This window comes from Chaetodon trifascialis, chromosome 11 (genome assembly GCF_039877785.1).
Source record: "Chaetodon trifascialis isolate fChaTrf1 chromosome 11, fChaTrf1.hap1, whole genome shotgun sequence".
NCBI classification, from domain to species: Eukaryota; Metazoa; Chordata; class Actinopteri; order Chaetodontiformes; family Chaetodontidae; genus Chaetodon; species Chaetodon trifascialis.
This window is the reverse complement of record NC_092066.1, coordinates 27,226,531-27,245,275: the sequence shown is the minus strand read 5'-3', so window position 1 is coordinate 27,245,275 and position 18,745 is coordinate 27,226,531. Positions and strand designations below refer to the sequence as shown.

Below are 18,745 nucleotides of genomic sequence, written 5' to 3'. Positions count from 1 at the left end.
TGCCAATAGGGCTGGGCCGATATATCTCGCGATAGACACATCATCAATATCAATATAAAACGCATTCGATAAAGCATTCGATAATTTTTTTTCTTCGTCGGAAGAAACCTGAAGTTGCGAAGCGAGGTTGGTTGCATGAACAAAGGCACTCGCTCTCAGGTAACTGAGCAACGTAGGGAGTAATCGCTAATCAGTGAGAGAGACACGCTAACACGCCAATCATGTAACATTATCAAGTTTGGGTGTGCCATCTCGTTGTCTCGTGTTTGTTGCTCTGCGAGGAGTGAGATGAGAAATAGAAAGTGAGCGCTGCAGCGAGCGAAGAAATCGTCGATAGAACAGGGAAAGTCAGCTCGCCAGTATGGAGTTTTTTGGATTTTATAAGTCGGACCGTAGTCAATGTGGTCTGTAACTTATGCAAGACTGTCGTCCCCACCAAGACCGGTAACACCACAAATTTATGTAACCACCTTAGCCGCGCTCACTCTTTGGAGCGCAGCCGTATTCGCCAACGTCCACCAACCGCAGCACCACCACACAAGCAGCAGACCACCATGCAGAGGTATCTGCTTCAGTGCCTGATGACAAATCATCTAAAAGGCACGAAGACATAACGGAGGCAGTAGCATATCATATAGCTAAAGACATGCATCATTGAGCACTGAGGAGAAGCCAGGTTATAAACATCTCTTACACATACTTTTTTTTTTTCTTAAACACACTTGCAATAAAAATATAATCGAATAGTTCATGTATGTTTAGAGTAAGAAGAGAGACTAAAGTTGTTCATATGTCTAGGCTGGTTTTATAGTTCAGTCAGTGTTACTGTGCTGTCTATCATGTTTGTTTGTTTGTATGTTACAGATGTCATGTTTCTGCTATGTTTCCAAAACACTGCACATATTTGAAAACATTTTATTCACCAGAAGGTGAATCAGCTTGTGAACTTTCTGCACTAAACCTACAGAAAAAAGTTCTCAGGTTTCTCTCTGTTTACATTTTTACACTTTTATTTACATTTCTTATTTGAGTGTTTTCCATGGTTGTGTTGACATTTCATTTCTGCCTTGATATCTGAGGGGATTATAATCAGAGGAAGGTTAAATTTAAAATGAAAATGTTTAAATTGAATGTATTTTTCTCCTGGTCCTTATTTTAAATAGGTCATAAAAAATATCAATAATTATCGATATCGACCAATATAAAACACTTATATCGCAATAGAGTTTTTAGCCATATCGCCCAGCCCTAGTTGCCAATATGAACAATGAATAGTGTTATTGCACAGTTGAGGGAAATATACAATGATGCAGCAATCTGCTACTGAAGGAGCTGCTTAAGCCCCCTACTGTCTCATGCATGGGGTGGGATGGGCTGTCCATGATGGATCATCAGCCTGGCTAACATCCTCTTCTTACCCACCTCCTTGATGGTATCCAGAGGGCTCACCTCTCCTGAGCAGTTTGTTCAGTCTTTTCCTCAGTCTTCTCAGCAGGTGCAGATGACTTTGGCCCTTCCTGTACAGGGCATCTGTGTTGTTTGTCCAGTTGCAGTTTGTTGTTGAGGTGAACACCCAGATATCTGTAATCCCTCACGATCTCACTGTCCACGCCCTGGATTTTCATTGATATAGTCTGTGGTACCTTCCTTCGGAATTCAATCACTTGCTGGTTGTTTATATGCAGGTGGTTCAGTCCACACCACTCAACAAAGTCGGTTGTGACTCCCCTGTATCTCAGTTTGTTGCTCTGTGATACACGTCCAACAATCTGTGTCATCAGAGAACTTCTGGATGGGACAACTATCTGTGTTGTGACTGAAGTCTGATGCGTAGAGGGTGACGAGGAAAGGAGAGAGCACTGTCCCCTGTAGAGCCCACATGCTGCAAACTACCACACTGGACATGCAGTTGCAAGGCCTCACATACATGGAATGATGTTTCACTTTCAGGAAAGAAGCAGTCAGGGGGCAGCTGTGGCTCAGTCATCCAACTATCAGAAGATTGGTGGTTCAATCTCGGCAGTCCACGTGCCCAGGTATGCTTGGGCAAGATACTGAACCCCAAAAAATTGCCCCTGATGCTGTGAGTGTGTTCAAATGGGTAACGCTCGTAATGAGCAGTGTTATTCAAGGATAAAACACCATGTTAAGTTCTCAGTAACTTTTAATGACAATCCCCATCTTCACTCGCTCATGAACAGTTGAAACGTCAACATCCGGTCCTTCCACAATAAAAGTCTGTAAGTGTTTTCATAGGAAATACAACACATTACATTTCACAGTAAACAAACTCACTGTCTTCTAAAAATTGAAAATAAATCCTGATGCTTTCCAATAAAGTGAACATAATAACAGTGCACAACTTAACATCTTCTAACAGTATGCAAGTACCATGTTATTATGAATACTGGCATGGCACAGCATTGGGGGCTATGCCATACCCTTCTTGCCTCGTTTGGAAACCTCTCAGATAGGGGATCTGAGAGGTTTCCAAACGAGGCATCACTGAACACTACAACCTTTAGAGCACTGTCTCTGTCCAAATGGTGAAAGATTTTCCCTACTTTCTTGGACTTTAGTTTGCACACTATGTGTGCTTCATCAATTGGTTACACTGTTGCACTTTTAAGCTTTGACGCTAGGTTGCGAATAAAACATGACGTATGTCCTGATCCGCCTCGCTACCCAGAGAATCAGAGTATTTAGCCAGACGCTTCTGAATGGTTAGTCAAAAAAATGTCTTACTAGGTGTAACTAGAGGCTAGCGGTTAGCCTTACATCATTCTCAATAGAAAAACACACGCAGAGTGCACGCAAATCTACGAAAGAAAGACACAGCTAATTATTTGTATACTTACATGTCCCTCATCTGCAGGCATTTCACACAAAGTTGGAAGTGACCCCTCGTTTAGAAAAAGTCTCCCAGCTAATCCTTCCCTGTATTGACCAAGGTTGGAGAAACAGAAGTCTTGAAGTGGTTAGCATACACCAACAGTTTTTTGGCAACTGTAGCTGGGACGTTGCCTTCAAAAATGAATTCAACCCATGCTGCTCTTCTGTCCTCTGCGGATGGGACCCAATGGAGTGATTTGTGCTTGTCTTACAGCCAACAACAGAACACTTTGCGTGGTGCCTCAACATGATGGTTCGTAAACCGGTGCTTTCGACAACATAATGGTGGATCTCTGAGAAGGTAGCGCTGTATCTGGTGGATGGAGAGACATTGTACATATGCTCTGACGGGATGGGGGATGGGGAGGGGGGTGATGGGTGGGAATATTCAAATGTGCCAGCCCATGATGTCATTGGCCGTGCCAAATTTGACTGGCTCATCTGGAAACTGCAGGCAGGGTACTTTCAGAAATCTGTACCTCACTCAAAAAAGCATGGACAGTCTTATTTCACAGTTTGTATGTGTGTGGCAGGACAAGAGACCCAAAATAACACTCCAAATCCCAGAAAAAGTGAGTTTTCCATAATATGGGACCGTTAAGAGTCGTGTTGTACAGCATGCGAAGGAACCACATGTAAAGGCTGCATGTGTTGAATGTAAGTTCTCCGGGTGTATTTGCACAGCTTTGTCCACAGTTACAAAGTCTATCCTGACAAAGCACAAGTTGCCATGTCCCTCATGTTCAACTTGAAAGTGAGACCTATGGTATAACTGTCTTGGGGAAACTTTGTGTGCCTCCTCACATGAAGTCATCTGCATGACAGGCAACTACACCAGTCTCAGTGCAGTCCTGATCTGCCCAATAGAAAACGACCTTGGACAACTTACCTCCTGCTTTCAGCACTATTTCCTTCACCCCGTTGTACCAGTAGAGTGAAGCATCTGCCAGCCCATACACACACTTTCTGGGCTGCCATAAATTTCCCATACAGTCTGCATCAGGGGAGGTCTGATGTAGATGACACATGCAGCTTTAATATCCATGGAATGTTATGTCCATTTACTGTGATAGATGACAGTCAAAAGTAGTTGAAGGGACTCTGTAGCACATGTTGCTGAATCATTTTGCAGGTCTGACAATTGTAATTCTTCAACACCTGTAGCCACAAACTTTGCCTTTGGCACCAATCCAGTGGGCATTTCCTTAAGGCTGCATACCCATCTGGTGGTGATGCTCTTTTGTCCTGATGGCACATTCTGCATCATTAGTGGCTGAGCTAGATAGAAACCTCAGCAATCTGTCAGCAGAGGCACGACCAAATTGCCTATGAAGCTCCACTAGCATTTTTTGTTTTTCAGCTTTGTTCATTTGTTCTGAAATGGTTAAAATTTCCTCATCACATTGCTTTTTTATGTTCTCATTGTGTTCATTTGAAGCCACACCCTCAGCAGCTACAAGGATCCACCATGAATACACCACTGTCTCTTATAATCTGATCAAAGTTTGAATATACCTCATATGTTCGGTCTTTTTCTTTGAGAAACAATCCATCAAGTTTTATAAGCAAAGTCGCCATTCCAGTGTCTTTATTCAAACCATCTACCAGTATTTCCGTCGCAGTTTCTCTCACTCTTCCCAATAGCGCCAAAGCCACTGCAAGATCCATAACTAAAAATGTTTCCACATCTCGACTTCATTCTTCCAGCTTTTGTAGGGTTTGCTTTCATCAAAGGTCAACGGAACTTTGGAATTACTAACCATCCTCTGCTACCAATGTTATTCAAGGATAAAACACAACGTAAAGTTCTCAGTACTGACAACCGCCATCTTCACTAGCTCATGAACAGTCAAAACGTCAACATCCGGTTCTTCCACAATAAAAGATGAGGTGTTTTCATAGGAAATACAAAACAATATATTTCACAGTTAAGAAGCAGGTGGCTTAGCGGCCATGCGAACGTGTGCGTGAATGGGTGAAATCAGGCTTGTGTTGTAAAGGCGCAGAAACTTAAGTACTATATTTCTTGTATGACGATAATCATATAGAAAAGAGGTTACTGAGTTCAGAGATTCAGAGTCTTTTATCTGCTCTTGAAATTTATGGCTTTAGATTGGCAGGGCAATAGGAAGAGAAGGAACATGGAGCAGATGTCTAGTAATTTGTAGGAAAAGATTTTTAAGTCAACATTTGGTTGAAATGCACAAATCTAAGGCTACATAAAATTGCATCAAATTGTGAGGAAGTTATAAAAGCTTTCCATCTGGAACACCAAGTTGGTCATCTAAGAAATTTTGATATTTTGATCTTGGGAGTTAATTGAGGTAGTTGGCACTTGGAATATGGGACATTCCCTGGATGTGAGAGGACACTGGCATTGTTCGCCACTTCTCCGTCGGGATAAATCCTACTTTCACAAGACCAGTAGCAGCTTTTTGACCATCCAGTCTGGTGAAGCTCGACCCATCTTTTTGGAGTTTAACAACCGCTGCCAATTGCCGTGTTTAGTTACTGTGTTCACCTACCTGTTGACACAAATGAAACACATGCTTCATACTGCTGCCCCGCCAGCTCTCCACTGCTTTCTCCTTGATCCTCCCAGCTTCATCTGACCAGCTCTTCCACTGCTGCTTGCAAAAAACTGCTGGACACCTCACCACCTATCCTGCTGTCATAAACCTGTCGCTGGCTTGGTCAACTCTTCTGTGGATTACCTGGACAGCTAGCTAGCTCCCTGCTGACATGACAGTTGCTAACTGCTACTGCTAGCAGCCACCTGGCTGCATCCTCCACCTCCACATTTCCTGTCTTCATATCCTCCAGAAACAAACCCTCAAGGACATGCTTATCTTCTCATCTTTTGCCATGCTCTGGATCAGCCTGTTGTGGTTGATGCTTTGGTCAGCTGTCCCGTAGCTGTCAACAAACTTGACATTCTCAGCTAATGACTCTCTGCGTCTGTCTGGAAAGTGCTTAGGCAAATTACCAACTACAAGCCTAAAGCCCCCCACTCCATCAACAATCAACGCTTAGCCAATGACCTGAACAAGTTCTACTGCTGCTTTGAAAGACAAAGGGACAGTCCAGCAACCATCCCCCACGACACTTCCCAACAGCTCCAGCTCCAGTCACCTCCACCAATTCCCACCTTAAAGGACCCCCCCTCCCCCTCCCCACCCACCTCTGTGACGACTCTTTCCATTCATGAGAGGGATGTCAACAAACTCTTCAGGAGACAGAACCCCCGGTACTGTTATATTTTTTACTTTTCTAATAGCTTCTTTTTAATAGATGTGTCATGCACCAACATCACCAAAGCAAATTCCTCGTATGTGTAAAATCGTACTTGGCAATAAAGCTTTTTCTGATTCTGATTCTGATATAGAAAGTATATATAGAACGTACCATAAGTAGTGGGTATATTTTGTGCTTACATTTTATATATGTTAATCAAACCAGATTACTGTAATGATGATCGCTCTCTTATCTCTCATCTTACTTTGAGGTTTGTTTGATTATAATTTCCTAATCTCCGGACTGTGTGGGTGGAGCACGTTCTTCAGAGAGCTGGTTGGTCGTAAGCAACTGAAACTCAAGCCACCTGCCCCACTTATCCTGCCAACCTGTCTAAGTTCCTCCCCAGTTTCCCCTACAGACCTCTCCATACTCATTACTGGAATGGAAACCACAACCTGCACCCTGGACCCCATCCCCTCCTACCTTGTCAATGCCTGCTTTCACACTCTTTCTCCACTAATCAGCACAACAATAAACTCCTCCTTGTCTACTGGCATTGTCCCACCATCTCTCAAAATTGTTGCTGTCAACCCCATTCTAAAAAACACCTGGACTCAACCCCAAATAACTTCAGACCAATCTCCAACCTACCTTTTCTGTCCAAAGTACTGGAATGTGCTGTAGCCTCTCAATTAAAAGATATCTCTCCACCAATAACATGTATGAAACATTTCAGTCTGAATTCTGCTCAAATCACAGTACTGAAACTGCCCTCCTTAAAATCACCAATGACCTCCTCCTCTCCTCTGACGCAGGAAACCTCAACCTTCTCATCCTCCTCGACCTCAACGCTGCCTTTGACACTATCAATCACCCCATCCTTCTCTCCCGACTGGAAACTACCTTAAATATCACCGGCTCTGCCCTCAACTGGTTCATATCATATCTATCTGGCAGACTTCAATTCATCTCTATCAATAAATGCCAATCCACCACTGCTCCCCTTCCCCTAGGCATCCCCCAAGATTCAGTTCTTGGCCCCCTCCTCTTCATCATGTACATTTTTCCTCTTGGTCACATAATCCACCAATATGGTCTCCAGTTCCACTGCTTCGCCAATGGCATCCAGCTCCTCATCTCCACCAAGACAATCTCAGTTGCCACCAACTCAAACCTGACAAAGTGCATCACTGAAATAAAATCCTGGCTTCAAGCCAGTTTCCTCAAACTCAACTGTGACGAATCAAAATCATCATTTTTGGACCAAAATCACTCTCCAAATCCATTCACAACATCACCCTACATATCAGCGACTCCACAGTATCCAACGCCCCCGACATCTGAAATCTTGCCATCATCTTCGACCAAACCCTTTACTCAACCAACACATTAAACACATCACCAAAACAGCCATGTTCCAGAAACCCTCAACCCCATGTTTATCACCTTTTGAGCTCTTACACGACACACTGCCACCTGCATACTCTGCTCTGCCGATGCAGACCTCCTACATGCCCCCAACTGGACCAAGTACATATTCTGGGACGACAGGACGTTCTCCGTCACTGCTCCTACCCACTTAATTCTTAAAGCCATCAGGGACTCCTCCTCACTCTCCATTTTCAAAAAAATCAGTCAAGGACTTCCTGACTGTCTCTCTGAGTGTCTTCTCCTCATGCTTTATTTGTTCTTTTTTCCTTATTATTTAAATTTATTTATGTTGTCTTTGCCTCTATTATTATTATTATTATTATTATTATTATTATTATTACTTCATGGTATATACAATGGTGCGTTACTCTTGGAATTAGTTGGGACGTCAAGAGGGATTATTGGCTCAGCATTGTTGATATGCTTTTGAGGAGGTCATGGTGGGTGCATTTAGTTGATTATGGACCCAAGGATCTCCTTACAACCCCTTCACCACAAAACTCTCGCACCGGCAATAAAAAGATGAAACAGCCATTCACTCCCCAGAAAAGACCAGCTTTAGCACAGCAGAGAGATTTGCAAAAGAGGCCTGGTGGGACTAACAGGACAGGAAAGAAAACAAAGCAAATGGCAAAAAACGTCTCTACAAAATGAAAAGAGTTTGATTCTTCAATGAAAGAGCATTAAGACGTGACATTAAAAAAATATAGGCATCACTATGGTGTGAACCCTTTCTCTCATATACACACACTTCAATTATTGCCAAAAAGGACTAAGTAGATAATCAGAAATCTACTTGTATACCAACTGTCACTTGAAAACTAGTAGCCTACCTATCCTTTTAATATATGTTGGAATTAAGTTTCTTTTTTTCTCTGCAATTAAGGCAATAATATCAGAATCAGAATCAGTGTGGGATTAGGAAAAAAGCCAATGATCCCATTAGAAGAACCATATTGATATCTACTGTTCATGTATAACGAGTTCACTGCAATACCAGCATATGTTAGTCCATCCATCCATCGTCTATACCCGACTATCCCTTTTCGGGGTTGCAGGGGGGCTGGAACTTATCCCAGTGATCAACGGGCGAGAGGCGGGGTACACCCTGAACCGGTCGCCATCCGATCGCAGGGTAACACATATAGACATGCAACAATTCACGCTCACACTCACACCTGCAACCATGCCTGCATATGTTAGTGATTATCTATAATGGTATTTTACCAGCATTGAGAAAAGAATTGTTAATGTCATTTAGTAGTAATGCTAAGAAGCATTTATTCCCTTATGGTCAAGTAATTTTGTATTCCTTTGAAAGTTTTGATCAATGTACTGTCAGGAAAACCAAGCCACCCAAGTCATTCCAAAATTATCCTTCGAAAGTTATGAACAGTAGAGTTATTTACAGATTCTGAAAGTGTAGTTTTTAAGCTTTCCAACGTTGTCTAACACATGGAAATCTGAAAATATTTGAGGAAGATGTGGCCATTTGAATGTCAAACCATTGTAGTAGTTTGAACAATGGTTATCAAATGGAAATGGAAATTCTTTTGTTACAAAAAGCCCCTGAATAAAAATGGAAAACAAGAAAGGTAATATACTTGAGAGTTAGAAGGAGCAAATGTAGATACTTATTTCTCATATTAAATAAAATAAAATAAATTCTGTCACTCAGTGGTGCAGTGGGATGGATCAGTCCCCTGCTGAATGAGCTCCTGTGGCTGATCAGCACATTGATATCTTACGCTCCAGCTCCTCCGGTGCGAGGTTGAGGGATTCTCAAGTCAAGTCGTGTCAATTTTATTGTCAATGCTGCTATATGTACAGGACATTAACAGAGGCCGGCACTTGATGGGTTTAATTTGCAGATTGCTGTGTTGCCAATGTCAAAAAGAGTCCCATGGCTGTGTGTGCATTGGGACAAACAAGCGCAACGAAAACATAAAATCACTCGAACACACCGACAAACACGTAGACACCACATTACCTGCGTCGGCATAACCAGAAGCTGCATAAGTAGCCATGTGTTTCCCTTTTAACGTGCAGCTGATTGGCTGAAAAAACAACAGAAGTGCATGAATAGCCAAAGAAAGCCAGTATGCTAATTTACTGTTGAATCGTCACACCCCCAACTAGGACTGTGAATTTCTGCTAAAACAACCCAAATTCAAGTACAAAGTTTATGGTTTTAAGGCCCCCAATACTGTTATTTGAAACATGGTGTGGCTTCTTCATGATTTCAACTTACATATGTTGCAAAAAAACAAAAATCACAATTTTTTCTCGTGGTGGGTCACATATGTCTGCCTAGGAACACCTGCAGGATCAACCAAGCTATGGATCTTCTGAAAAAGTCTGCTGGCAGACTTCATTAACTAAAGAGTTGGGCGAGAAGAACGATATGGCCCGTCCCCTGGCAAAGACACATCGTCTCAGGGAAAGCCACGCAAGAGTCTGTCGCAGCAACATCCACTGCTGTGGGTTCCAATCAAGCAACAATCTCCTGGGTTGAAAAATGAAGATTGGCAGGAGTGCCAGAAAAGTCAGTTCCTCAAATGCCCACTTGAGACTTGCTCCAAAAGTGAGTCAATCCCTATAGACCACCATATTAAAATTTACAGCAGAAAGGTTTAAATATTCCCTCTAAAAAAACCCACATTGGTTTAAACCATTCAAATATCTACCTCTAGGCATTATGTAATGCTTGGATGTCATTTCATCATTAACATATTTTTAAAGATGTACATACCTACATGTTACAAAATAAAATAATACCCTCTACCGTGTTGTTGAATTATGTGCTGATTTGGGATCAGCTGATGGTGCTCCGCCTGGCTGGAGTGCCCAAACCAGTTCATCAAATCCCTAAGGAGATTAGGAGAAAGTTTCTGGGGCAACAAGGGAAGGGTTGGAGGTTAAGGCAGAGCAAGGCAAAGGCACAGAGGAAGAGAAGGAGATACAACCCATATCTCCCCTCTTTCATCATGGGCAATGTGAGATTGCAAATAAAATGGATGAGCTAGCAACACTAGTCAGGAGTCAAAGGGAGTTCTAGAAATGTAGTCTCATGTGCTTTATGGAAACATGACTGCATCAGGATATTCCCAATCACAATGATTCCATTGATGGCTTTCAGACTGCTTGCGCTAAGGGTGACTGTGCCAAAAGCGGAAAGGCAGGGGGCTTGCTGTTCTACTCAACAATGGCATTGGCATGTAACATTATTCATAGTGCCATAGCCTTACTCCAGACTCAACACATCAGTGCTCTCATTGCTGTCTCATGTGATGTCAACTCTATGAACATCGAAACAACCCTTCCCAACTTTACCATATATATGAGCTGTCCAGCCACAGAGGAGAGGTCCCTGGACCTGATGTATGCTAAAATTAAGGATGCATATATCTCCTCACCCCTCCATCCCCTGGGTAGATCAAATTACAGTCTTCTACATATCAATCCCTCTGGTGTGCTTTTGGTAAACCACCAGCCTGCTACCACAAGGACAGTGAGAAGATGGTCAGAGGAGGCTTATGAGACACTAGGCTGTTTTGAGGTGACTGACTGGCAGAGGCGCATGGGGATGACAGCAATTTCTACATGGACTGCACAGTCCCTGAAAAAGTTATCCATTGTTATTCAAATAACAAGCCATGGGTAAAAAAGAAGAAGAAGAGGGCTTTTAGAGCTGGCAAGAGGAGTGTACAGGAGGAAGCTGGAGCAGAAAGAGCAGCAGAGCTACAGGCTGCCTGGACAGGGCCTAAGAAACTGTTTTTCAATAGATCGGACATAATGGCCCCTGTCCATCCTTCTCCTTGACTCATCTAATGTTTGCCCATAACCACCACCTACTTTAATACCACTTTGGTGGCACGGTGACACAGTGGTTGCCTCTAGAAGGTCCCGGGTTCCTTCCTGCCTGGGGTGCTGTGGGCGCTGGAGGCGTGTCCTCCACCATGCCTTTGGTGCCGCTGCCCTTTATCTCGAGGAAAGGGACCTTTCTGTGTTGAGTTTGCATGTTCTCCCCGTGTTCACCTGGGGTATCCTCCAAAAAAAAAAAAAACCCCACTAAAAACATGCAAGAACATCACCACCTGACCAGCTGTGACAGGAAGGAACTGGATCACCGGGTGCCACTGTCGGCTGGCAGACCACCACTCCTAGTCTGCCACGGAGCAAAGACTTCCAGGATGGGTTAAATGCGGAGGAAACAATTTCACAGAAGCATGGCACGTGCATGTAGTGTTGTATTCACCAAGGCATGGCATATGCATGTTGTGATATGTTGAGTGATTAATAAAATAAGTCTTCTTCTTCAACTCCACTCACCTCCAACCCATGGTCAAGCCATTATTGGAACCCCTCCAGTTTGCCTACCTGCCCAGATTGGGAGTTGAGGATGCCATCATTTACCCGAGGTAACCCAGCAAGCACTGTGAGGGTCATGTTTTTTGACTTCTCCAGTACTTTCAACACCAAATGGCTGACTCTACTGGGCAAGATACGGAAAAAGACAGTGATGCAAGTCGATGGACCCCTCATGTCCTGGATTGTCAACTATCTGACTGTCAGACCAGAGTATGTTCACCTGTAACACTTTCTGTCAGTTGTCAGCAACACTGGGGCACTGCAGTGGACAGTCCTATCTACCTTCCTCATTTACACTACAGACTATGAGTTAGAGTCCTGCCATCTTCAGAAATTCTCTGATGACTCTGCTATAGTTAGATGTATCAGCAAGTGCGAGGAAGCTAAGTACAGGGCTGTGGTGGAAAACTTTGTCACAGGGTATGAGCAGAACCACCTGCAGTTCAACGTGGCAAAGATGATGGAGCTGGTTGTGGCTCTCAGGCCATGGTGGCAGACTAGATTTTGACTTTATCAGACTGCTGACTAGGCCTTAGATTTACACTCGGTATTAAGCCTAGACTTTGAACACCAAGTTACAACTGACTTAAGACCAGACGGAAGCTTTGTCTGTGCAACTGACCCCTGGAGAGCTTATTCTCAAGCTTCTCCAACAGACACTTTTCAGTTGTTTCTGTGTCAATGATAGCTACAGTGGCTTATCTGAAGATTGTTGACACAGAAAGTGCCAAGCAAGTGGCTTCCTGAGAAAAGCTCAATTAGCCCCTCACAGACCTGACTATACTGACTGACTCTGCACAGCTATTTTGGCTGTGGATCTGGCAGAGCCCAAAACATCAGAGATGGATACAGAATTTGATACATTGACCCTCTTTACAGACAGCAAAGTATTTCTGGAGTACATGACAAGCTTCATTCACAGAGACTGTGCCAAAAGCAGTAAGCGTAAAGGCAGGGGGCTTACTGTTCTACTTAGCAATGGTATTGGCATGTAACATTATTCACAGTGCCATAGCCCGACTCCAGACTAAACACCCGAGGGCTCTCATTGGTATCTCACTTGATTTCAACAACATGACCATGGTAACAACCCTTCCCGACTTTACCCAATATGTGAGCTTGATGGTAAGGACCTCTATTAGTAGCACTGGAATTATGAATGAAGGGATGCTGGTAAAGCCACAATGCAGTCAAATATGCAGTCATGTCAAAATTATATTATATTACATATTGGAAGAAATACATCACACACAAGAATCATCATTCCATGCAACAGCTACTAGTATGCAGTTATAAAAGAGAAAACCAACTAATAAAATTGACAATATGATCCCATGTTCATACAAATTAACAGGAACTATATTGTACTTCTCATTACAAAGGCATACCTTGTTTCCAGTTGAGTTTGGCATAACCAGCTCCATATCCTCGGGCATACACTGATGAACTGGTAAAGGAACTGTAAGGAAGAGGAGTAGCCAAGCTGTCGTCACACTTCCCTGAACAAGAGAGACAAAAAGCAGACACACAGCTCAGGTTCTCATCGTGATTAAGTCAGTCTGCAGAAGCAACCCAATAAGTGATTATATTGTACATTTCTGTTAACAATTGAAATTCTTCAGCATAATTTTTTTTTTACATTCTTTATGTTGAGACTTTGCTTTACATTTCAATTTTCAATTTCATGATGTGAGAATATGTGGTTCAGGTTAGTTGTATTTAGGCACAAAAACCCACTTGGTTAGGTTCAGAAAAGATCACGTTTTGGCTTAAAATATCCAGTTTTAGAGTTGGGGGGTATCCAAATTTTGATACCGTCAAACCTTCCCCACATTGTCCCAGGGTATACGGTATTACCGTGACTAATTAAAAATCACTTTACAGGGCTCAGAGTGAGTCGCCAAAATTGTAGCTTGTGCCTATAGCGTTCAGAAACAAAGCAGCATGCATTACATAGGCCTAAGAATACTGAAAAAATAACAAAACATGTACAATAACAACTTTTATTAAAAAATATTTAAAATATTACACAATACAATTAAAAAATATATAATCCTTAATACTGTCCATAATTTTTAAAGCCCACCTTTAGGTAAAGTGACAGTCTGAACTTTTTTGTCCATCAGAACAGACGGCTATTGAAAATGAAATAAAAACAAACTAATCTATTGGAACCTATTCCAGGTTTTTCGCCAGAAAAAACAGCATGTTGACTTTGTCCGGCTTGAGCAGGGCACGTTGATTGAAGACTTTGCCCACGGTGCTGAAGACTGGCTCTGATGGAGAGCTTGTAGCACAAACACACAGATATTTTCGGGCAACCCTCGACATGAGAGGAAAATGCCTGGCTCATTCACTTTTCCACCAGAGAAGGGGGCCGTCGTCTCCCTGAATAACAGGCTCATGACAATGTTATTTCTGCACCTGCTCACTCCTGTATGGTGCTGACCGGACGTGCAACTGCATCGGCTTTTCTTTAAACCTGTTCAGTAAGAGCACTCCCTGTACAGAGGGCAGCATGACATGCACGCAGTTCAGACGGTCAGTGTGCACGCTAGGAAGCACCATTCTTAACTTGTAGCATACCTGAATGAAGGGGAGAAACTCAGCTAAAAGCCATAACCAAGCGCTGCCACCCAAACGAAACATAATTCATACCACAAGAAATTACATGCACATGTAATGAAAACACAGAAACAGCGCATGTCAAAGGTACTGCATCTGCTGATTTCACCAGTTCACGCAAACCACATAAGTCTGCAGTCATATGAAGCAGAGAGTCTGATGATCACAAAGATGTCAGCCTCCTCACTGTGTGACGAAAACTCGTTGAGATAGCAGCCAAAGAGTAGTAAAAAAACTAACTAACTAACTAAAGATGAATCATAAAGTATGTCTTACCATTACTGTTTTGTGATCAAAAGTTAGATTCCAGCTCAAAAAAACACTGCTTATGTCTCCTCCTATGACTCTGTGTTAGTTTGAGACCAATCATAAAGGTCCTGGTTGTTTACATAAAGAGGAGGGGGTTTCCAGAGTGGGGGGAGCACTCTTCATGCGATATACTATCTCTGAGGTTACTTCCTTCTGGATCGTCATTGGTGTTACTATGGTGAAATTTCCGCTGCCCCTCGAATCTCTTGACTCTGATGGGTCGACTGAGGTATCGATCATCAAAATAGACCAGTGGGTTGCTGAACTATTGACCGGCGTAACCACGCAGTTAGTTTCACTACTCCGTCTCATTTACACATGAATGAGCAGCGTGGTCACAGAGGACTCTGCTGAGCAGCCAAAGGTGTTATTTTACTGTTTTATTTGCATTTCATCTTTTTATGAGAGATAGGAACATTAGCAAGCAGATAAAAGGCTGAAAAAGTGTTTTGTGACGGGATAATGGTACCCTGCCATGGTGTGCCCAAATGAGTGCCTAGACATACCTGTGTTAAAACATCTGTACAAGTGCTCAGGTTCATTTTTTTAGCATGTACTTTTTGCCACCTTTTTCTTGAGTAAAAATTCAACCAGATACATTGAATGGAGTGAACTTCATTTTTTTTTTTATGATAATGCTACAATTATGTTAGGCCACTATAGACCCATATGCGCAGCATTTTTTTTTTTAATGATGGTAATGAAATTGATATCGTTGCTATTATTAGATGCCGTGGAATACTTTATTACCAGATTACCGTGGCAATATCCAGTTTTATTGCCACAAACAGCTGGAAATTATTCCAAAATTTCGTTAAAAACAGATGGTGTACTTGAAAAGTGGTCTGCTGCTTAGCAGTCATCTTGCTAGCTGTCACACCAACACTCCTCCTGAAGAGAAAAACTCAGGTCATATACATGTACCAGTAATCTGAACTACGTCACTTTGATACCGACTCGAGAGACACTGATGTGATACATAAGAAACATAGATGTATACGTGGTGAGCAGAAATGCGCAATGCCAAAATTTTTTTCTGGTGACTAGGCAGGCAGAAGCCCACAGACTTTGGTGATCCCCTGAACTTTCCTGTAGCACCACCAGCTGGTCAAGTTTTGAAAAGTCCACTATTTTCGAATACCTTAATGACAAATCATTAAGAAATACCAACAAAAACGAATGGCATTCCCTTAGCTGTACTTTTTTAAGTGTTAATTAGCAAGTGTTGGCATTATAACTCATTAATCAAAGATGGTGAGCATGATAAACATTATTTCATCCACTAAATGCGAGCATATTAACAAATATTACTGAGCATATTAGCATGGCAATGTCAGCATTTAACTCAAAGCAAGAACAGCCTCACAGGGCCACACAGACAGCTGCAGAATTAGTTGTGCTATAATATCAGACTAATTGTAAGTTTACTCTGGTCCTCATTCCTTTCTTTCTTTATTAGTGCAATGGGACACTGTAAAAAAGGTGAAAAATTATAAATAAATAAGTAACAAAATACTGTATACAGACACACTACTCAACACTGACAGACACACATTTTCACATAATATTCTTACTAACTATATATTCACTATACTTAGTAGGGGTGTGAATCTTTAACCCAGAAACCGATCCGATTCGATCTCGATTCACAGGCTACAATTCGATTCAGGGACGATTCCTAAAAAATATTCAGCGATTCAGTGCGATTCGATCCGATTCGATCCGATCCGATCCGTTTCGATACAAATTGACAACTTACTGTAACTCCCAGGCACTTTGTTACTAAGAAAAAGAGAAAAACAGAGATGAAACTTCAAAACAACTTTTGTTTATTTTGTATACAAAGAATAAACCAAAATGGGCTTATACACTTGAACAACTTTAAACTCTGCCTGTACTTAAAATAAGGTTACTAAAATTAAAAAATTGAAAAACAGAAAAAAAATGAAGTTGGAAGCTTTACCAACTGAAAAACAAGTGCTACAAATAACTTAGATACATATACTATAATAAAACAAACAACAGGTCTTTGATAGTTGCAATTAGAAAACAGAAATAAACTACTTGTGTCATCTGACAACATAACATTTTTGCAGTCTACCTAAGGCAAAAAAAACCCCAACAAATCTATGCTCCAAAGAGCAATAGTAGTGTTTGTGTGTGTCTGAGTGGATGTGTGTGACTGTGTGTGAATACACTGAAGTAATAAAAGAGCCCAATAGGCCAGAGCGCCTGTGTGAGGAGGAAAGCAGTTGATATGGATGAGAGAGGAAAGAGGATCTAAAACATATAAAATATATCACATGACTGCTTTAGTTAGGGTTTTAGAGGAGATGAGTGGAGGACAGAGGAGCGAGAGATGGAGAGACACATGGCAAAGTGTGTGTGTGTGTGTGTGCACGCCCTTAAGTCGATCCAATTGTCTGTGTGCCTGCCCAAAAAAGCGAAAAAAGGAAAAGGTTTTCTCCATCTCAACATAACATCATTTCAGTCTTTTTCTAGACAAAAATCAATGGCTCAGACAGCAATAGGTGGGCAATGGGGTGTCTGTCTGTATGTGTGCACAAGAGTGGATCTGAGCATGTATGTGTGTCAGTGTCTATGTGCTGGAGTGTGTGTACGTCTGAGTGGGTGGGTATGTCTGTGTTTATGACCCCTGTTTACATTGCATAACTCAAAAGTTCATTCATACAGGTCAAGATTCTTTTTGAGGAAAATCAACTGATCAACATGGTCATGTCTGAGCACACTGCGTTGCACTGAAACGATATCCCCTGCTGTACTAAAAACTCTCTCTGCTGCTACGCTGGTGGCTGGTATACAGAGGTACCTTTTAGCAAGAGTTGAAAGCAATGGGAGGTCAAATTGTCTCTTCCACCATTGCAGTGGGTTGTCTTTGAGGGGCAGTGGATCACGCTCTCTGTACCTCACGACTTCTTCACTGGCCATCTTCGCACATGAAGGTTTTGATGCTCCCTTCACTTCAAAGGTCTCTCCAAACAGCAGGTCCAGTGCTGGACCTTTTCTTTTCATCTTACAGGGAGGCTGGTCATCATCTGAAAGGGAAATACCACTAATTACTGGTCTTGTGTGAATTATGGTCTCCTTTTTTGCCTTATTTTACCTACAAATTTAACCTGCTTTAAAGTGCTTAGCCAGGGGTATAAAGTAGTAGTTAGGGTTTAAAGGGGGTAAAAAGTTGTGGTAGAAGTGGTAGACGTGCTGTTACTGATGTAATAACAATACTAGTACACAATCTTACATAATTTATACAAGTAGTTAATCTACTGTGCCAAATGAGGTAGATACACCACGCCTACAACTCTTTACACCCTATTCATCTTAACACCACACCTGTCTCTGCATCCTGGATCTGGGAACAAATGTGTTCCTGATTGCCTTGCCCAGGGCCTGTCAGCAGATCTGTCTGCCTGTCTCCCTGATCTGGCTGTCCCCGAATGTCTGCATGTGATGCTTCTTCCTACCAATCAAAATATACCAATCAAAATAAACACATGAGTTAACACAACATTTTCTTAACTAAAAAAAAAAAAAACATTAACTACTACATCAGCAGTCATCACAAGGCAGATTGCAAGACATGGTGACACAGAACAATAGAAAAAAGATGGAATGCTTCAATTAAAAAAAAGAACATTTCTTACCTCGTTGTGAATGAGTGTAGCTCCAATAGAAAGGCTGGTGAAGACCCTCTCGGTGTCATGGTCACTCAGAAAAGGCACTGCCTTGAAGCGTGGGTCTAGCGCTGATGCTGTGTATAGGAGGTCACTGACATCTGCATATCGCCTCCCAAAATCATTGGTGAATGCCCTCTTCATTTCTGCGATGAGGGGTGTATCATCATCACTGGGCTGAAAGT

The 18,745-nt window shown here is 42.2% G+C and overlaps 3 protein-coding genes across 3 annotated transcripts in view; 1 reads left to right on the top strand and 2 right to left on the bottom strand.

Moving 5' to 3' along the window:
• Positions 1-18,745, bottom strand: part of tmem68 (transmembrane protein 68) — a 369,137-nt gene that overhangs the window by 162,671 nt on the left and 187,721 nt on the right. The gene's annotated exons all lie outside the window — the stretch shown is intronic.
• Positions 1-18,745, bottom strand: part of cntnap2b (contactin associated protein 2b) — a 159,255-nt gene that overhangs the window by 85,731 nt on the left and 54,779 nt on the right. Inside the window, exon 2 of the mRNA XM_070974612.1 lies at positions 13,320-13,430. Coding sequence (XP_070830713.1) covers positions 13,320-13,430 — 111 coding nt within the window. The remainder of the gene's footprint in view (positions 1-13,319; positions 13,431-18,745) is intronic.
• The window catches only part of xkr4 (XK related 4), a 350,180-nt gene that overhangs the window by 304,344 nt on the left and 27,091 nt on the right, over positions 1-18,745 (top strand). The window lies entirely within an intron of this gene.